The sequence below is a fragment of the Lampetra planeri genome, chromosome 65 (genome assembly GCF_965212315.1).
Source record: "Lampetra planeri chromosome 65, kcLamPlan1.2.h2, whole genome shotgun sequence".
NCBI classification, from domain to species: Eukaryota; Metazoa; Chordata; class Hyperoartia; order Petromyzontiformes; family Petromyzontidae; genus Lampetra; species Lampetra planeri.
This window is the reverse complement of record NC_136171.1, coordinates 1,681,202-1,702,823: the sequence shown is the minus strand read 5'-3', so window position 1 is coordinate 1,702,823 and position 21,622 is coordinate 1,681,202. Positions and strand designations below refer to the sequence as shown.

General features: G+C 46.6%; 1 protein-coding gene across 3 annotated transcripts; it reads right to left on the bottom strand.

Moving 5' to 3' along the window:
* Positions 1 to 7,036: 7,036 nt before the first annotated feature.
* Positions 7,037 to 21,386, bottom strand: LOC144737162 (uncharacterized). Of its 3 annotated transcripts, none has more exons than XM_078619879.1 (5): positions 21,168 to 21,386; positions 14,335 to 14,437; positions 10,727 to 10,906; positions 9,573 to 9,707; positions 7,037 to 8,608 (listed from the first exon to the last, which is right to left on the bottom strand). In XM_078619879.1, exons 2-5 carry the CDS (start codon positions 14,435 to 14,437, stop codon positions 7,770 to 7,772), a joined length of 1,257 nt encoding a protein of 418 aa, XP_078476005.1. In that variant the 5' UTR covers positions 21,168 to 21,386; the 3' UTR covers positions 7,037 to 7,769. The 3 variants fall into 3 exon arrangements, with proteins under 3 accessions (XP_078476005.1, XP_078476007.1, XP_078476006.1); XM_078619881.1 differs by having other exon boundaries at positions 10,727 to 10,883; XM_078619880.1 differs by having other exon boundaries at positions 21,261 to 21,386.
* Between the last annotated feature and the right edge of the window lie 236 nt (positions 21,387 to 21,622).

Below are 21,622 nucleotides of genomic sequence, written 5' to 3'. Positions count from 1 at the left end.
AACGGCCCGCAGCGAATCCAGCTGGACTGTGACGTGTCGCCAGCCGTCCTCGACACCCGTCGGCGCAGGCGGTCCGGCCGCCCCGACGACATCCTGTACTCCTGGCATGTCGCTCGCCGCCGCTTCGCCCACGCCTTCCATGGTCGGGACTGCCACTGCCGGAGCAAGATCCTCTTCGTCTTCTGAAGATGGTGCCGGTATATTATTTTTCTTGAGGTGTTTAGACATCACGTTCAACTTCTGACCCCAGTGTAATAAACGACTTGGTCAGGCTTTCTTGGTCTCCGTTGTGTCGTTTATTAGGTTCTTCGTACCGCACCCCTCCGCGCACGCTCCGTGTGGGCCGCACTCGCTGGTGGCCACTCCGCTCTCTCCGTGTGCCCCGCACACGCCGCCAGCCACACCGCTCGCTCCGTGTGCCCGGCACACTCCGCTAGTCACTCACTAGCTACGTGTGCCCCGCACACCCCACTAGTCACTCACTAGCCACGTGTGCCCCGCACACTCCGCTAGCCACTCACTAGTCACGTGTGCCCCGCACACTCCGCTAGTCACTCACTAGCTACGTGTGCCCCGCACATCCCGCTAGTCACTCACTAGCCACGTGTGCCCCACACACTCCGCTAGTCACTCACTAGCCACGGGTGCCCCGCACACTCCGCTAGCCCCGTCTACCCCACGCACACCACGTGGCAGATGGCGTCGCTGCTCCCGTTCCGCCCAGCGTGGCTCCCCCTATTCTCACTCCGTTCCAACTCCCGATCTCTTCCGGCTCTCCCCTTATATCCTTCCCATCCAGTGACCCCTGACTCCTCCTTCCCGCACTGCCCCCGTCTCCCATTGGAGCCGAGATGAGCAGTGGCTCCTCCCACACGCTCCGTCGACCCGGCTACGACCCCCAATGCTCCGGCCCGCGTGATTGGCGCGGAGGCCAACAACCACCCTGTTTATGCTCGCATTACAGATGTATGGAATTGATGTGGTTCAGAAATTGGTTCAGTGCTGGCAGGCCATGTGGCCAGATGACGAACGTGTCATCCACGTATCTCATCCATAAGGATGTCTGGATGGCATCTGTCTCAAATTTCTCCATGAAAACACTCGCGACCACTGACGATAAGGGAGAACCCATTGGGGTACCCTAATTTTGTTTGTAGAATGTACCATTCCAGGTGAAGTATATGTTGGTAAGGCAGTGCCTTACCAAAGTTGGTACATCTGGATTCAGTCCTTGTTGGACCAAGTCTTCATTGATTGCAATGGTGTCAGGTACAGGTACATTGGTGAACAGAGAGACTACATCGAAACTGACAAGCAAATCATCTGGAGACAGTGAGATGTGCTTGATTAGAGAAACCAAGTGAGCTGAGTTAAGTACAGTTGAGGTGGACTTGCCCGTGAAAGGAAGCAGGGTCTCAGAAAAAAATTGGGCCAGTTTGTAGGTGCGTGAGTTAATGGTGGAGACAATAGGACGGAGCGGGGTACCTACTTTGTGAATTTTTGGAAGGCCATTTAATCTGGGTGGTCTAGCAGCCGAAGGTTTTAGGGAGCTCTGCTTGGTCTGATCGATTAGAGAAGTCGATTTAGTGATGATATTGTTGGTTTTTGTAGCTAGGCGGTTGGTGGGATCTCTGTTGATTTTGGTATAGCTGCCATCATTAAGAAGGTCCTGAATTTTATTGTTTAAGTGGTTTTATCCATGATGAAAGTGGCATTGCCCTTGTCGGCTGAGAAGATGACAATGTCACCTCTGTTTTTTTTTATTTAGAGAGTTCAAAACGCTCATCCTTGCTGATGTTGCTTATGGATTTCTTAGCGTTTTTGAGGATAGCAGCGATTTCAGATCTAGCATTGTCTGCCGGGATGAGTCCCAATCCTTTGAGGGCCACGTCAACCTGGGCAATTATATCATCCACTGGGATGTGTTTAGGGGTGACTGCGAAATTCAACCCTTTGGCTAGTACGGATTTTAGGCTGTCGGAAATTGGGATGTTACTATGATTGATAACAATCTTGTTAACATCTAACTTTTACATGTGTGGCTCTGGCTTCTTTTTTGACAGGAGGTTGAATTTAGCGATCAAGTTAACTTTACATTTGGTTGGCATTAAAGTAGCAGAAGAAACTGTCATGGTATCTAAATGGTCCCAATCAGAAGAGAACATCTTATCTGTTAATTTTAAGTGTGATTGTAAGAGAGTCTTGTGTAAATTATCAAGCTCAAATCGGAGCAATCTTATTCTCTTGGAGATTAGCGATAGGCTAGCTTTGAACAAGATCCGTTTAGCGTTAGGAGAAGTGACAGCAGCAGATGTGAGTGTAATTGCGACCGGTATTACATTGTTATCGCGGCATCTCTTGAGAAAGGTTAAAGACTCAATCAGGTGAGCCTTCTTGTCTCGCAGAAGCTCCATGATTTTATGAGAGAGTTGCATCTGCCAAAACCCACTCTCAGTCTGTTTAGGCTCTGCCATGTGAGCCATTTGGAATTGGAGCCAGATGCGAGCTCCTCACTGGGGATGATTCCTCACTAGCTCCATTCAGAAGTTTTGTCACTTGGTTTTTTCCAATTCTTTTTGCTAGAGGGAAGTTCTATCAGATTATGGTGATGTGGTCAGTGGTACAGTGGAGCACAAGATGCTTTTTTCTCGATAAGAGACGATGGTGTGCTGGCTGATGGCCATATATCGGATGATGGATGTCCCACTCTACGATTTGCCAGTCGTGGTCACCTGCTACCCTCCTCCTGATGTTAAGGGGAACTATATGAGATAGTGCATATAGGCAGGGAACAGGGGTGGTTCTCAGGCACCCTGTTACGATTGTGCATGTGTCATTTAGGGCGGAGTCGACATGTTTACGGTGGGTTGAGCGTCCTCAGGTAGAGCATGCATATTCAGCCACAGAGAAACAAATTGCTAAGGAGTGGTGCATAGAGTGGATGAATGTGCTCCCCACTTTGAATTTGCGTGGGAATGTTGTTTCGTGTGTTGACATTGGCTATGGTATTTAAAGTGCGCTTTTTGTAGCTGAGTATATGATCCAGTGTTACCCCGAGGTACACTGGCTGACTCCGGTGCTCGAGGTTCTGGTCTCCCCAGGTGACATTCAGGTGTCGCTCTGCATCCCAGTTTCTCAGGTGGAAAGCATAGATTTGGGGTTTACTTGGGTTGGGTTTGAGCTGATTATTCAGGTAGTATCTTGACATCTCGTGCAGTGCCCTCTCCAGAATCTTCTCTGTGTTTTCGAAATTCCTCTGCTGTGTGGTGATAGAGGTCATCAGCATATCGATGAACCGCTGACATTCAGCAGGAAGTGCCTGATCGTTGGTGTAAATATTGATTAAAAGTGGGGGAAGCACACTGCCTTGTGGTAAGCCGTTCTTTTTGGAACACCATCTACTTTTCTGCCCGTTTATTTCCACGTAGAAGTGTCTGTTCTCTAGCAGGCTACACATGGTCTGGTTAAGGTCTGGGTCGCCAGTCATGAGGTACAGCTTGTGGATAAAATTTCGGCGTTGAACAGTCTCATATGCAGCAAATAGATGAACAAACGGTGCGCCGGTGATCATCTTCTGTTGGTAGCCATCTTCGATGTGCTGTGTGAGGTTTAGTAGTTGGCCTGCACAGGATCGGCCAGGTCTGACAGCTCGGTTGGCCTTCAGTAGAATGCCCTTTCTTCCCGCTGCCCTCGCCGTCTACAGCACCTCGGAGGTACCATGACATATTGCAAGCAAGATCATCAGGGGGCGAAGCCTTACGTTGCTAGACTCCATCAGGTCCTCTCTACCTCTCCTTCCAACCTGCTAAACCTGCGCTATCCATTCAGACTTAACAGGCTGCATACCAGGAGATTCTAGGTTTTTTGAGCATCGGCAAAATGCTTCTGAATGTAGATGAGGGCTTCTTGGGCAGCACTGCCCTCTGCTCCCTCCGGGAGGCCAAAGGCTTTAAGTTGACGCTCCCTCCCCTTAAATCTAGCTTGTTATAGGCTTCTTCGAGCTCCAGCAGTCTAGCTTCGTGCGACTTGACCTCATCACCCCGTTCCTCAAGTGAGGATTGAAGGGTCATCATCATGGCTTACTGCCTCTTCACCTCCCACTCACCCCACTTAACTTCTGATTGAGAACCCGGAAAAGGGCGGTGTTTTCCTGTCTTGTCCAGGAGGCTTTGTAGAAGTTCCCGCGTTCCTCCCAGGAAGGTCTCTGGCCTCCCATTGACAGGGAATTATTGAACTATTTCCCTAGGGACCTGTCCGCCATGAAGCACAAGGTTACAGGGAGGAAACCCGCTAGCATAGCTATGAGGGCAGACTCGAGTTGTGCACTAAAGGCCCTAGGTCTGGAAAGTTTATAAATTGCCCCAAAAGGTAAAAAACAAGCAACACCCCCCCCCCCCCCACCTTAGCTCCTGGAGCTAAAAAAGAAAGAAATTGGCTAAAGAGAAAAAAAATGTGTAGTGAACAAACGGGGTTGTTGATTTACAGTAGTGGTTAGAGAGGTTGGTTCAGTACTGGTCACTCGGCTATGACGTCACCGCAGGTCACCAGGCGGGGTAATTAAACATCTTGCCACCGTCGCACCCCAGTAAACCGACACGTCCTATGGAGGCCACCTAATAACCTGCTCATATCCAGAACCTGTTCCTTTGGGATCATGGCCTGAAAGATGGGGGGCTTAGCCGTTATAAGGGCGTTCACTTAATCAATATGAAGGAGGGATAATGGCTGATAGTTTTTGGGTAATCACCTGGCTTACCAGGTTACAATATTGGTGACAATCTTTGCTTGTTGCTATAGCTAGGCATGGATGACGGTGGTGAAGCAGGTATGCATTCTCGTGCGCTGGGGGCCAAATTTTAAAATAAATCTGGATACAGGGAGTTCCTGATAAACGTCGGTGCGATATATGTTGTTTCGTACTCACATCAGTTTTGAGGAACCTAACGTAAAATTTCCCCCCAAAAATGTGGTTTTGACTCAGTTTAGCTTAGTATATAAAATGTATAATTCACATTTTGCGCGTGCACCGCTCTCTTAGCATCTATCCTCAGCATCCTGTCTGCTGCTTCTCAGTCCCATTGTGTTCTCTCATGTTGTGCGTAACGAGTACTCATTGTAATTGGCCTAATCCTCTCACTCCACCTCCAATCAAGCCAATCAAGCATAACTCATCCACTCCTCAAGGTAAGATAATAAGAATTGTAGGTTAAGGTAAAACCTGAGAATAGATTTTCCCCTTTTTTCTGGCAACAAAACAGGTGTAAAGTTGTTAAAACACCAAACTGAAACCTTTAACAAGAAATCATGTCTGCATTAACCACAATACTTGTGGTCAGAATGCCAAAAAAAATACTCTGATAATATATGCAGTCTTTGAAACTGATTGGTCCACACCAGAGACAGGATAGGGTAAAATCGTTATAAAATTATGCTTAAGATTCTGTGCTTTTTTTACACAAAAAATGGTTTTAGGTTTGGGTCATTGGTTTAAAATGTCACGGATACGTTTTCTATTAAAAAAAAAGGACAACTTTTAAAGTGTACAGGGCTGCTTCGTAATGCTCATAAAAATGGTTTTCAATCGTTTGGTAAGTTTAAATGCTGTTAAAAGGTTATAAATGTGTACATTGTTGTACAGTATAGTACAGGTACTGTAAATGTACAGTACATATCTTGGTTGCTAGGTATGAAACACATGTCCCTAAGTTACGGTCCCTATCCCAAACTTATTCCATTGTTTCTTATGGTAGAAATTGCCCCATTTTGCATTGCATGGGCAATGATTTTGACGCTTTCACAGTCCCTACCCCCCACATTATTCTCATGGGGGAAAATTCCTCGTTATACATTGTTTCGTTATAAGTACCAACTTTCCAGTCCCTACCCACGACATATATTGGGGGGACCCCAACACAGACTCATTACACACAAAGTGTTTGTCACAAATGAAGAACAATACCTTGCGGGGCCGTTTGTGAGGCCGTTTGTGAGGGGGCCGGGGGAGCCGAGGGAGCCGACGGGGCCGGGGGGCGAGGCCGTGAAGAAGAAAAAAAGAAGGCCGCCTGAGGCGCGCGCTCCCAGCGGCTGGCGGGGTCGTTTGTGGTGGGCGAGAGGCGCGAGCAGAGGGGGCCGACACTGACTTACTCACACATCATACACCGACTCACTCATCATACACTTACTCACACACATCATACACTCACTCATACAACCACTAACTCACTCACACATCATACATCGACTCACTCATCATACATTCACTCACACTACCACTGACTCACTCACACATCATACACTGGGATTGTCATGCTGCCAGCTATGGCTGCAAGTTTGGTCGTACGTGTTATGTATATCGTTTATTGTTCAATTTGAATCACACTTCCTATGATTACTGTTGTTACATTGTTTTTATAGCTTTATTTTGGTGATTCGAAAACATATGGTTAATCTAAATTGTCTTATGGTTGTTATTGTTGACTTGCACCACATTGGGATTTTTGCACACAACGTTTAAATACGTTTTTTTGTAATATTTGATGGTTTATTCCAGGATGTTTCTGTTACGCGTCGTCGCTTTAAGATGTTCTGTGTTCATATTTTGTTTGTTGCGGTTGCACCCGACTTAAGAGCCGCATGGCTCACAGGGCTATGCCAAATAAATGAAACTTGAAAAGGAGCATAAACCAGCATGTGAACTCCGGTCATCCTTGCAGCACCTTTTGTCTTGTCATCGAACAAAGATGGCCACCACATCGCACGGTTTCAGAGGCGCTACTGCGGTCGTCAGGAACGCTCTTCCTTCTGATATTAGGAAGCCACTGGAGCTACGCACTTTTAAATCTAGATTGAAAACTAATTTCTTTAGAACTGCTTTTTGTGTTTAGTGTGTTGTCCTTCCTCCGCACCTCCAATTAGCATAGTTGGCTATGTACGGTGCGAATGAAGTATAACGTACATGCATATAAGAGTTACCTGCACTCAAAGAGCAAGGACCATTACATTCTGAATACAGGTGTAAAAACAACTTAACACACCATTCTTGAGATGGTTCTTTATTGAAGACACGTTCACTTGGACAGGCGGAAATCCCACTGCAACAGCCCAGTCTCCCGCGCATCTCCATATTTACAGACCAAGGCCAAGCCCCCCTTCCCGAACCGTCTCGCTGACTCTGGACACTCGCTCCACCAGCAGATTTTACCGTCCTCTTCCGTCACCTGACCGCACTCCCTTATCGATCATTCCCGTAGCCACCAGTCGCTTCGCACTCACAGCTGATACTCTTATCATTACCTCCCATGGCCACTAGTCCACTCACACCACATGTCGGCTCGACTGTCATTACACAGGTTTGGTGCAACGGTCTTGATTGTGCCTCATGTCCCGAGCTTCGAGTCCCTGGCTTGCCCACCTTTCTTTAGGTGGAGTTTCTATTTTGTTTTACTGTTCCGCATAGGATTCCTTTGGGTTACAATATTTCCTCCCCATAGCTAGGAAACTATATAAGCGTAACAGCTATTGGATAAATATCCAGATGCAATACAAATGACTTGCAAATTGACTCAATCAGGATGAGAAAATCACTCCCTGTTATGAAAAAAACGGCATGATCATCCCTCAAAAATATTGAGACTCAGTGAGGCTCTCCAGGGTAAAGACGCATAATAATTAAACATACATTATTTAAGAGTATACAATGGGGCAGGAGCATTGGATGAAAAAAAGCAATCACCATTGCTTTCAACACCAACAAAAATCGATTCAAAGTTTCATTCTTGGGCGTGCGTTACCGAATGTCTCTTTAAAGTGTAGATCCGTGAAAACTCCTTGCCGCACTCCTTGCAAACGTGCGGCTTCTCGCCTGTGTGCGTCCTCGTGTGCCTCTCCAAGTCTGAACATTGCGCAAATCCCTTGCCGCACTCCTTGCACACAAAGGGCCACTCGCCCGTGTGCGTTCTCATGTGCCTGTCCAAATCGGACCGCTGTGCGAAGCCCTTACCGCACTCCTTGCACACATGCCGCCACTTGCCCGTGTGCGAGATGAAGTGCGCCTCTAAGTGGGCGCGTCTTGCAAAGCCCTTGCCGCACTCTTTGCACACGTACGGCTTCTCACCGGTGTGCGTCCTTGTGTGCGTCTCCAAGTCAGAACGCTGCCTAAAGCCCTTCCCGCACTCCTTGCACACGTGCGGCCACTCGCCGGTGTGCGATATGGAGTGCGTTTCCAAATTGTAGCGATGCGCAAAGCCCTTCCCGCACTCTTTGCACAAGTGCGGCTTCTCACCGGTGTGTACTTTAGCGTGCTTCTCCAAGTCAAAGCGAGTTGCGAACCCCTTCCCACACTCGATGCACACGTGTGGCCACTCTCCGCTGTGTATCCTGGAATGTTTTTTTAAGGTGTACCGCGTTGCAAATGCCTTCCCACACTCTTCGCACGTGTGCTTTCTCCCATCGGCGGCGACCGCCACGAGCAGTGTGGTGCCTTCGAGTGACTTCCCGCACTGCCTGCAGGATCGCGAGGTCTTGCTGGCATGTTCCGCTTTGTCTTTCATCGCGTCGACGCATCCTCCTCCCTTTCCGCACTCCTCGCACAGGAGTTCCATTTCCTTTGCTTCGTATGCCAGACATGGTTCAAAATGCAAATGGAGGGTTCAATTAAGTGACGCGAGAAAAATAAGCAGCAGAAACAGCAACGGTAACACCTTAGGTTTGCATTTGCTAGTATATGGAGGTTATTAAGCTAATCTATAGCATCGTTGGAGGCTTGCTGGATCTCGGTGATATTGCCCATGAATCAGCGGTACGGGCAGTGTTGGATCATGTGATCCGAAGTCTGGCTCTGGTGACTCATTTCCTCTCCCTAGCCAATCCTGCGACTGCTACTCCGACCCCCAGCTAAGACCAGGCCTACCCCAACCCCCATCACTACCCCAACCCCCATCACTACCCCAACCCCCATCACTACCCCAACCCCCATCACTGCCCCAACCCCTATCACTACCATTACCATTACCCCAACCTCTATCACTTCCCCCACCCCTATCACTACCCAAACTGCTCCTTAACCACTCCCACCTGTCCTGCTGGCACCATAGCTCCACCACCACTTTTAACAACCTCATCCTTTATGTCAACCACTATCATCTAAGGTACAATTTTATAACTGTTGTAAAACACCTTGCATTATGGCACTGCTATATAAATCTACATAAGATAAGGGGACCACATTTCCATCCCCTTTTCTGCAGTGTATTTAGGGCTGACCACTGTTTCCTGGGTTGGTCCAACCCCAGGAGTCCTTGTTCTTATAAATGATTTAGCTTCGCCGCCAAAGGTTGTTTGAGAACAGGGCTATCTAAATGGAGCGCACGAAGAATGAGCCTTAATTTTGGAGCTGTTCTTTGACACGACGCACGCTAATCACACCGACGGGATAAGTTTTGCGTAAGAAAAACGTCTTCGTCTTGTAGCATGGCTCCCAATGGTCGCAACGTCTGGGAATATGGTTGCAATAAAAACAAAAGGGGATGATCGCATTTTTTTTCTCAACGATGCGATCAAGGGTAAAGACTCACCTTCAGCAATGTCCTCCTCCGACAGCTCCACCTCAATGAAATTCCGGTCCGACGTGTCAGCACGTCCGCAGGAATTCCCCATCTCCTCTGGCCTCTCACTGGTTTCTTCAACTTGAACCGTCGTTGACTCTAGAACTGTAAAATACCCACACAAATGTCTTTCACAAGTGGAAATACTTACATGTAAATAAACGAGGCAGTTACAAACCCTCCTGTTAAGAATGATAAACATTGTCCAAGAAGAGCCCTTTGAGTCTTGGGTGTTAAAAAAAACAATTAATCACACGTTATGTATTTATTTACAGCAGTAGATTTAAACCAGCACAGATGCCATTTAGAAAGCCAAATTCAAGAGCACAAATTCGTTGCCAGCTTGATTCTCGTTTTTTTTTTGTTCAGAGCTCATATAAATGTGGATGTAAGCCTCTTTTATAAGAGCTAATTGTGCCTGCAATTTAACCGTCTGAAAAACACAACAGCACTTGCATTAGCAACCATATTGGTGCCATATTTGACCGAGCCTGAGCCTTGATCACTGATGAGTTCAGCGCGGTCACAGATGACTTCACCTGACTATGGGTATTTAAAAAAAAATTGCAATCTGTCCTATACCAGCTCTAAACATTCTCTATGAATGCCTGCCCTACGTGCAAGTAACTGTTGGTGGCAGATCAAGAGTTCCGGTTTTCGCACATGACAAAACAAAACCCACACAATGCAACTGGTATTGGCCAAAACATCCCAATGCTGAAAAATGTACCTGCAAATTACACAATTGAATCAGAATATGTATTTATACTGGAGGAATCCGATGAGCTATGAATCCCTTTTTCACCAATGTCCAACTGAGATCACACACAGTAGCGGTAACAACATCATCATCCCCCTACTGTAGAACTTAGCACAACCCTCCTGAAAAAGAGTCTTGAGACTCAGCGAGGCTTTCCTGGGTAAACAAGCATAACAAAAATAATATGAATAGGCTCTTTAGAGAGCATTCTTCATGTACGCGCTGTCCAGTCAGCGGGAAGAGTAGTGCAAGTTTTTGTGTATTTGTGTGCAATTAGTGCGGTGCGCATTCGGTGCGAGTGGATCGTGTGTACAGGCTGCACATTATGCACGTTGGTCTGCGATGCACTCAAACGGAGAATTACCTTGACCAGTGTCCTCCTCCAACAACTCCACCTGGATGAATTTTTTTACGTCGTCCGCCCACACCTCCACCTTGGTGGTCAAGTTCAGTTCTGGAGCGGCCGGACGTCCATCGTGGAAATCCGCTGTCCCCTCTGAATAATCGCTGCCTTCTTCAACCTTAACGATATTCAGATCTAGAGCTGTAATTTAGAAAATATACCACGGACTTTGATGGGCAACTGTTCTATTACATAAAAAGGCAGCCACACAGGTTGGAGAGGGACGTTCCACCCATTAATAATTGGAATTGTCAATGTGTTGCCATAGTTGGACTTGTGCTTTAAATTCCAGTGAAGCAGCAAATATGTATTTAAAAGCAGCACCGTTAAACTCATGTGCTGGTCTGGACCGATTTTGTTGTTTTAGGTAATCTGAACAACATACTCTTAGGTTTTTCGGTAAAGTCACGTAGGTAAAAAATAAAAAATAATAGAAATAATAAGTGAATCTAGCTGTGACGGTCCCACCTGATGACAGAGACTTGTGTCGTGATTTATTATTTTATTTCTATTATTATTTATATTATTTTAAATTATTTATTTTTCCCCTACGTGACTTTACCGAAAAACCTAAGAGTATGAATCCTTGCAGTCACGAAAGCTTCAAATCTAGAATCTGAACAACGGCGACGATTTCACTTTAACCTCCAACCTGTTCATCACAGTTGTTGTCGAGTGCTGTGCGGATGAACAAATGTGCCATTTTATTACTGTTTCTGCACACAGGTGTGTTGGAGAGCAGTTCACATGTATCAGTTGCCAATTTTGGCAACTGCCCGATGATGCTGGCTGTCACTACCAGCTAAAAGGTCCGTAGCCAACTGTTCAATGTCTGTGTGGATCGCTCTCCAACCACACACCGGTGGGGTGCTGAAGCAGTAACAAGCTGGCTCGTTTGTTCAACCACGTGATAGCATTATTAATTGGCTGTCTCAGGTGTTGGAGGCTGCACGACACGCATTTTTCTCAAGCGTTCTGACCCAAAAATCTATTATGAATGACATCACGAGTTGCCGTGTAAATATTGTATCGGTTACAGCCCTGGCGTGTGTCAGCATTTTGCTTGTTGTGGGAATATATATTTATATATTTTTGATCAGTTATGGCCTTGATGTGGGTCTGCACAGGTGAGCAATCAAGGGGGGGGGGGGGGGTTATGTGGCAGCGTTATTCGACGCAAAGGGGCCCAGTTGGTCACAAGGGGGGCCCCCCGAATCAACAGATAAACAAGTAAAATATATATTTTTTCATTCCAACAATTAACCATAAATGTCTATAAAACATAGTTACAAATGAAAAAATATTTCCGAAAAATACACACAGTGTAAAATTTAGTAGCCGCTACTACTGATGTTTGTGACTGAACACCATCAGGGTTAAATTTCGATTATTTGTTTTTTATTTTATTATGTTATATTTTTATTATTTTATTATTTCAATTCTACGTGACTTTACCGAAAGAACCAAGAAGAAGCCCATCAGGGTTTCTTATTAACTAACATGTGCATGAAAACCAAGACGCAGAATAACTTAATTGTGAATATTGTTACCTTTAAATATTTTTAAATCCTTTATATTAAGTTAACTTGCTTGCGCGCTTACGACCATGCAAATCTTTCGGTCGTTTTTTAACCCACTTCCTGTGATCCAATCGAGCTGACATTTTGCACACAGACTCGTTGTGCATGACAATTTTTAGGAAAAAAAAATTGCATATTTAATTTAAAATACCAATGTGATAAAAATGAAACTCTTACTCAAGAAAAACAGAAATGAATAATACAATAAAACCGATGCCACGCATATAAAGGATTTATAGTGAAAAACTTTGTTTTTACGGGTTAATTTTTTAGTAATACTCTCACTTGCAGACTGTCTTCCTCTAAATCCCAATACACAATAATGTAGTTAGAGCCTACATATTATTATACACGGGGGTTAAAAACCATCCGTAGCAATTTCAGTAAAAATTAGTCAGGAGAAAGGAGGGGGGCCCACAGTTGAAATAGTTTGTTGCACCCGTGTCTGTCTGCATGTGTGCTTTCAAGTACCGTTACTCAAAAAAGACACTTCAACTATTCAGAACAGAAAGGATCGTCTGCTTATTCAGGAAAAAAAATGTCTGGTGTTTGAGCAAAATATAGTTAGACACTTCATGTCACTTTGCTTCTGCAATTCTATGACTGCATCTGGCAATGTGTCCGGGGAGCTGAATGTCAATGCTGAGGTCTGGTGTCCATGAGAGGGCTTCTAGAGAATGTTTGCTTAGTTTTCCTACTCCTCCTTTGAAGGAGCGCAGACAACAGTGATTTGCGATGTGGTTCATAGTTTGAGTCGCATGACCACAGTAGCACTGTGGCTTCTCTTTAACATTTATCTTTGATGTATAAAACTATAAGAGGTTTTATTTGGGTTAAATGGTGTAAATATAAATGTGTCATTAAACCCACCACCACCCGACACAACCAATTAGTAAGGTTTGTCACTTTTAAAAAAACCATGCTAGTTATATCTTAATTTTAGAACTTTCGTGACTGCAGGAATTATTATTTGTTTCTTTCGGTTAAGTCACGTCTAAAGATAAAATAATAAATTAAATTAAATAATAGAATACGACGTTTCGATTGCAACACAAGCAATCATCATCAGGTATAATGAAATAGCGACATAAAATCTAACCAGAAAACTATAGACAGACATATTAGCAGACAGATATCACCAAGATACATAGCGAGAGCAACACAGGTAACAGAGAGGGGTGATCGTCTCTGTGTGGTGGCCTTAAATAGACAGAGGGGGGGGCGGAGGCAGAGAGAGGGAGGAGGGTTAGAGAAAAAATTAGCATATCAATGAGTGGTCAACAGACGTGGATCGCATTCGCAGCACCACGTCTGTTGACCACTCATTGATATGCTAATTTTTTCTCTAACCCTCCTCCCTCTCTCTGCCTCCGCCCCCCCCTCTGTCTATTTAAGGCCACCACACAGAGACGATCACCCCTCTCTGTTACCTGTGTTGCTCTCGCTATGTATCTTGGTGATATCTGTCTGCTAATATGTCTGTCTATAGTCATGCTAGTTATATTTACGTGATATAACCCGCAAAAAAAAACTGTTATGGATAATATTGGTCACGATATTCTATGTGTTAAACAAACTACATAAATGTTTTTTTTATTTTACCGGGTAAGGCCCACTGAGCTATATACCATATTTTCAGAAGCAACCTGGCCACAAATGGTAGCTCAACGAAGTGGTTTATCACGTGAAAATTTATAGCAACCAAATACTCTGAACGCATGTTTTTAAATGTGGAAGGAAAACCGGAGGACCCGGAGAAAAATGCATGTGACCACAGGGAGAACACGCAAACTCAAAAAATATATAGTAGCCGTCAGGGTCAGGATCGAACCCACTACCTCCCTGTATACTAGGTGAGGTAGTTAACACCTTGCCACTATACCTGCAAATTACTAATTTGGGATCACAATTGCAGCAGCAGCAATTGTTGTTCCTGCAATGATGATTCATATTTTGACTATTGCCAAGGGCTTTAAAGTGTTTTCTCACCAGCAGCATCTTCGTATTTAACAGTCAAGTCAGGACACATCCAAGAGCATGCACTCTCTTCGTTTTCTTGTTTGATGACCGGACATTCCATATATGAAGACATCTGGGGAAGAAAAAACAGACATTCTAAGATCTAATTAGATGTATACACACACACACGTACGTTTACTATTGTACATACGCAAATGCAGACTGATGGGGCAAATGCAGGTGCTGTTAGCGAGGATCTTATCAAAATCGGCACGACACAAGAGGGGGTGGCATAGCCAGCAGCAACCACAATCGGCCACCTTTTGTCTCTCAGTTAAAATAGACCATCCATTAAATTCACCATGGAAGTAGAGAAGAATGGTAAGCTACCCTTCCTGGATGTTTTTTTTTGAGAAGAGACTTGATGGCTCATTGGGACACTCTGTCTACAGGAAAGCCACCCACACAGATTCCTATCTGAAACCTGATTCCCACCACCATCCGGAACAGAAGAATTCCATCATTAAAACACTACACCATAGGGCCCACTGTATTTCCAACCAACACCACCTAGCCAGTGAACTGGAACACATACACCAGGCCCTCAAGATGAATGGGTACTCGGACCGCATTATTCGCAAAGCTGTTTCTCCAACCATGGATAAACCCCCTGAGAAGCCGATCAAAACCATCACGTTACCATACCTAGCAGGTGTGACCAAAAGATTTCCAAAATCTTAAACAAACACAAGATCCAGGTCCGATTCAGTACAGTACACAAAATCCATGACCTAATCCCATCTGTGAAGGATGTCATTCCTGGCATGCAATATCCTGGAGTCTACAAACTAAGTTGCACCTACGGTGGCTGTTACATTGGGGAAACAAAACGACATGTCTCGGACCATGTCCACGAGCACAAGGCAGATCTGAAACACGGCAGAACCAATTCCTCTGCCGTAGCTGACCATTGCTATAACACTGTGGGCTCTCATGATATTGTTTTTTTCCGAGACCAAGGTACTCTGCAAACCTTTGGGCTACTATCAAAGGTTTGTTCATGAAGCCATCCAGATATATAAACATAGACATAACTTCAACCAAGAAGATGGATACAAATTGAGCAATCATTGGAAGGATGTTATTAACCAGGAAAAAAACATTCACTGTTTATGGTTGTTCCATCATATTTGCCGGGCACTAGTCTATTTTGCCGAGTTAATTGCATCCCCAGCGTTTGGCATTGCTGCTGCATTGGCATTGTTTGCTTCATTGGCAGTGTTGCTGAAGTGGCGTTGTCGTTGCATCCCCCCCCGCGCATCCCCAGCTCTCTCAGCCTCCCACTTCCAGCCCCGCCCATTACCCCCCCCCCGTCCAGCTTCACGTCCCTCTCCTAGCGTCCACGCAACGCTCCCCCTACCCCCCTCGCTTCCCCCTCCCCCCTCTCTTACCTATATAACCTCTTACCACGGCATCTCTCTACCACTTCAGCAAAACAAATTTTTCTTGCTGTGGTTTTCCCACCTGATGATTGCTTATGTTGCAATCGAAACGTCGTGATTTATTTTAATTTTATTTTATACCTACGTGACTTTACCAAAAGAACCAGAGAGTATGGATTCCTGCAGTCACGAAAGCTTCAAATCTAGATAGTTTTATGATTTCTAGCCAGATCGCTCTTTTTCAGAAGTGACCTGTCCATCAAAAATGATAGCTCAACTAAGTGACTTATCATCACGTGGAAATTTATAGCAGCCAAATACTCTTAAACGCACGTTGATTATAAATATAAAGATTCTAAATATAAAGAGGAAAAACCGGAAGACCCGAAAGAGAGAGACACAAACTCTAAATAAACAGCATGCATTGTCAGGATTGGGATCGAACCCAAGACCTCCTGCATACCAGACGAGGTAGTTAACATCTTGCCACTGTGGCGTTCCTATTGTACTCATGTTGTAGGGAATCGTCTTGTCCTGCATATGAGGCAGACGCCTGGCTGCTGTTGAGGACTGCTATCGTTCATTAATCGCAGATTAGTCCACAAATATTAGTACGCATGCATGTTGAACTTGTGAGAATAGATTTTCCCCTTTTTTGTGGCAACAAAACAGGTGTTGAGATGTTAAAACACCAAACTGAAACCTTTCACAAGGAATCATGTCTGCATTAACCACAATACTTGTGGTCATAATGCAAACAAAAAACATACTCTGATAATATATGCATTGTCTTTGAAACTGATTGGTCCACACCAGAGACAGCTTTCTTTTGAGCCTAGTCTCAAAACGGTGTTAGACCAGAGGACACCAAAAGGTGCAGTGTAAGGCAGGGGTGTCCAAACTTTTTGCAAAGAGGGCCAAATTTGATAAAGTGAAGATGCCCGGGGGCCAATAGTTTCTTCCGACATTTTTACCACAAAAGTTACGTGAAAACACACCGTTATAAAACAATTATCATTGTCACAATTACCTTTATTTTTCAAATGACAATGTAACCAAATATAAGCCACTCAGGCAGACGTGAACAACTCTAAATACACAATTCTGCCTTTCATTCAGTCAGATAACATTGAACAAACTGTATAGAATGCCTTAAATTTCCATGAGTTAAATGAATTTGCCTCATGAACATTTTAAACAGGAGTTATAAGTAATGCAAAGTGGTCTGTTATCATTAAACTTTAAAACAAGTGAATTTTGTCTTTTACAAGATCTTTCAGAAAGCAAGAGTTTGTGTCACATCTACAGGTACATAACATCAACAGTTATAACCAAATCTTATTCAAGAGTTTAATAAAAACAAGCGCCATAAGTCCAAGTGCATTAGTGTGCTTTAGGCTTTTCACTGTTAATAGTGACAGATGTTACCGTTCAAAACACTCAATTTCAGATTGATCAAGGAACATATAACTTGCTGACACTAATGAGAAGGGTGATACTGAGATCTAGATTTCAGTAAAGCGACCAGGTCAGACTTGAGGGCAGTGGTTGAGATGCATAAAATGCCACGCAATTTGGAGTCACTCATCCTTGACCTAAATCGGTTCTTATTTAAGTTCATGACTGAGAATGTATGCTCACACAAATATGTAGAGCCGAATAACATCAGCATTTTCTTAGCGAATGACCGCATTTCTGGAAACCTGCTTTTGTCCAGCTGCCGGTAAAAGTCAACAAGAGAACACTGCTGGTGTTTCCCGCGGCACTCATCATCAAACTGCAGCTCAATGAGCTCCAGATGCAGCTGTGGAGGAGCATCATCAGGGTCCACGGAGATGGGAGAAGAGAAAAGCAACATGTTCTTTTCAATAACTGTAAAGTCCCGAAAGCGTTTGTTAAATTCCACAGAAAGAGATGCGATAGCTGTTGCATAACTCTTCATTTGGCACCGATGTTGTCCTGTGAGAAACTGTCAATGACCTCTTTTAAAGCTGGGAAGTGCGCGGTGCAGGGCTCTGTTTGGGACAAGTGTCTTTGGAAAAGTTGCAGTTTGGTTCCAAAGGCCTTGGTGTGAGCATATAGCTGGCTCACCACTGCATCTTTCACTTGAAGATTAACATTCAGCGCATTCAGCCAGAGAGCATTAGAATGGTGCTGCCACCGTGTGGCTGAAAGAGGGATAATATCTTTAAAGTTTAATGATTTATTTATTCTGACAGAGCTAGCGAGCCATAAATAACACATTATAAGACCGAAGCTGCGGGCCGTATGAACTCTGACGGACTTTGGACATGCCTGGTGTAAGAGATGTCAGGGGAAGGATTCCCACCAAAAGGAAGGGGGAGTGGGACGGTGACAGGGGAAGGGGGACGAGCAGGTGAGGAGATATAAGAGAGAACGGGCGGGAAAAAGAGGGAGAATTAGTGGGAACCGTATCGAGAAGGCTGGGGACGAGTGTGGACTGGGAGAAGGAATAAAAGACGAACCCCCTGCAACCTTGTGTCGGCTCTCCTTTACATCTGGTAGCAGCGGTGGGATTGACAATGGCTACAAGGAAGAATCTCCGTGGAAGAGAGCCAACAGAAGAGGAAGCAGGGGCCGGGGATCCTCCAGCGGTGGGATCGACAATGGCTATAAGGAAGAACCTCCGCGGAAGAGAGTCAACAGAAGAGGAAGCAGGGGCCAGGGATCCTCCACGTCCAGGGCAACAAGCGGGCCTGCTACCAGGAGCAGCAGCAGGGGGCCCGGACCCCATGGAGGACCGCATGGGCGACGTGAAGAAGGCACTCCAGGAACTACTGCGTCTGCTCCCTATGGGGGGCCCGCTGGCGCCGGGACCCCCTCTCCCACTCGTACTACGGGAGGAGGCGCCACGGGACCTGGAGGCCGACCAGCCAGCTGGGCATTAGCCGCAACCAGCCTCGTCACGCCAGCCACCGCCGCTGCTCCCGCCAAAGCCGCCAGGGCTAAACACCCAACGGGGGGAGCAGGGTGCGCCGGCTGGGGCTAGTCGAAAAATTTGTGGCCGAGGGAGGTGATTGGGAGGCGTTCGTCCGCCGATTCGTGGCTGCCATCCACGCTCTCGGATGGTCGGATGAAGAGGCGCTATGAGCGTTGCCATCCGTTCTAGATGACGATCCGCTCGCCTCTTAGACCTTCCAAGACCACGCTACAGGCAGCCTACGAGGCTTTGGGGGAGATCTACTGCCCAGCTGAGGGCGCCTTTAGACGGTTCCAGGACCGCCAGCGGGGGGATAGAGAGCCCCCTTTAGCCTACAGGGGTGCGCTGCTCGTGTTGGCGAGGAGGGCTTTCCCTCACCTGGCTGACGAGGCGCTCGAGAACCTCGTGGTTGAGCACCTCATTGCCTACGCTTGCCGTGCCGGCATTGTAATGCCGGTGGTGACGCCGGAAGAACGTACCTCGCTGTGGGCCGCCCGGATCCTACAAGCTCATTAACAGGTCATGGGCCGGGCACTACCCGTGGGCCGGGCACTACCCGTGGGCCAGGTGGCTGGCGCGGTGGAGGGGAGCAGCCAGGCAATTTCCGCGGCGCTACCGGGACCATGACGCCAATCGCCGAACCTGCACCGTCGCCGCAGGCTGCCTATGTGGCAGCTGGGATCGGACCTCCAGCGTCTGAGCCGGAGCCATTGCTGCAGGAGGTCTACGCGGCGATCCGGGGGCTGGCGGAGCAGAGATACCAGGGGCCCGACCAGCCGCCACGCCGCTGGCAGCAGCCTCTATAACACCGCGCTGAGAGGGGCATGTGGCGAGAGGGTGCAGCACGGAGCCGGAGACAGCCAACTCCACCTGGAACCCGCCGGGACCAAGCGAGTGATGCCATCCCGTCCAGGCTCCACCGTCCTGGTCGGGGGCCGGGGATCGCGACGGGGCCGGGGATCGCAACGGGGCCGGGGATCGCAACGGGGCCGGGGATCGCAACGGGGCCGGGAATCGCGACGGGGCCGGGGGCAGCTCTGTTCAATGTGCCAGTGAACATTTTTATCGAGCACCACGCAGAATAAAACACGCGACCGAATTAATAATTAATTATGTTAATGTTGAAGGAAGCCAATCAGCGTCAAAGGGGCGGTACTAATATGGGCTTTTTGATCCACAAATCGTCTCTTTAGACTCAGAAAAGCACGCCGCAGGAATCACTGTAGCGATTCCAAAAATGTTCGAGCATGGATCAAGCATGGATCAAGCTTGGTATCGTTAAAAACCCGTCGATTCCCGTTTAATCGAGCATTGAATCGTTTTAAAAAAAACGTCGATTTCCGTTCCGGTATTCCAGTCAATCCATGTACAGCTCTCTCTCTGCCCCCCCTCCCCCAAAAATAAAACATGCTTCAATCGCTTTAAACTATTGTCATTGTAGTGCGTATTTAATGTGGCTGACACCCCCCCTCTTGGGTGCGTGACGTCATTTATGGACGGCCCCTTTGTGTATGTTTGTCTGTATCTGTGGCTATGTCTTATCTGTGTATCTTTCTATCTACAAATCTCAAGAGTTCGTATCCTCGTCTCTCTCCGTCTCACTGTTTCTGTCCCTCTGTATGAATGTCTACGGATCTCTGTACGTTTCTGTATTACATCTGTATTAGTGTGTTTATGTATCTGTGTTTCTCTGTACGTGTCTGTGTGTATTACTGTCTCTGTACGTGTCTGTGTATTACTGTTTATCTCTCTAGGTGTCTCTGTACGTGTCTGTGTGTATTATTGTCTCTGTACTTGTCTATGTGTATTACTGTGTCTCTCTCTGTGTCTCTGTACGCGTCTGTGTGTTACTGTGTCTCTGTCTCTGTACGTGTCTGTGTGTATTACTGTGTCTCTGTACGTGCCTGTGTGTTACTGTCTCTCTCTGTGTCTCTGTACGTGTCTGTGTGTATTACTGTGTCTCTGTACGTGCCTGTGTGTTACTGTGTCTCTCTATGTGTCTCTTTACGTGTATGTGTGTGTTACTGTTTGTCTCTATGTCTCTGTACGTGTCTGTGTGTTACTGTGTCTCTCTGTGTGTCTCTCCGTCTCTGTACGTGTCTGTGTGTTACTGTATCTGTCTCTGTGTCTCTGTACGTGTCTGTGTGTGTCACTGTGTCTGTGTGTCACTGTGTGTGTCACTGTATCTGTCACTGTGTCTGTGTGTGTCACTGTGTCTGTCACTGTGTGTGTCTCTGTGTGTCACTGTGTGTGTCTCTGTACGTGTCTGTGTGTGTCACTGTGTGTCACTGTGTGTGTCTGTGTGTGTCACTGTGTGTGTGTGTGTCACTGTGTCTGTCACTGTGCGTCACTGTGTCTGTGTGTGTCACTGTGTGTGTCACTGTGTGTGTCTGTGTTTGTCTCTCTCCCTACGACGTCTCCACGGAGACTGCGAGTCGGCCTCGAGTCGGCGCCGTGTCCGCGTGCCCCACTCGGCTCACCGTGGACGCGCCCTGCCGGGTGCGGAGACAGACAACATGCGACTGACGCTACGCTCGGCCGTGTCTCTGTCCCCGCTGTCCGTGTCTCTGTACCCGCTCTCCGTGTCTCTGTCTGCGTTGTCCGTGTCTCCGTGTCCTTCCCCGTGTCTGCAACAGCCGAGGCTGCTGTGTCTCTGTCTGCAAGTAGACCTCCCCCCCTCGCCCTATTCACTGCCCAGCAAGCGACAAGATGCAGCAACAACGTACGTCGCATCTCAGCGACACGATGCAGCATAAGGTGCTTGAGGAGTTATATGGAGTCTAAATGCGATTACATTTCATGCCGCTGTACAGACATAGTCCATGGACGAGGTCGGGCTACCACGCCACACTCCTGGGTCTCTCCATCAATTTGGCATTTGTTGAATGCTTTAGGTTATGCCAAACAAGAATGCATATCTTGATTTGAAGCTTTC

Excerpts from the sequence above, each read along its gene's own strand:
- LOC144737162 (XM_078619879.1), bottom strand. The coding sequence starts at position 14,437 with ATGTCTTCATATATGGAATGTCCGGTCATCAAACAAGAAAACGAAGAG. Across the intron at positions 10,907-14,334 it reads TAAATACGAAGATGCTGCTG|CTCTAGATCTGAATATCGTT; the intron begins GTGAGAAAACAC and ends TCTAAATTACAG. Across the intron at positions 8,609-9,572 it reads GGAGGAGGACATTGCTGAAG|CAAAGGAAATGGAACTCCTG; the intron begins GTGAGTCTTTAC and ends TGGCATACGAAG.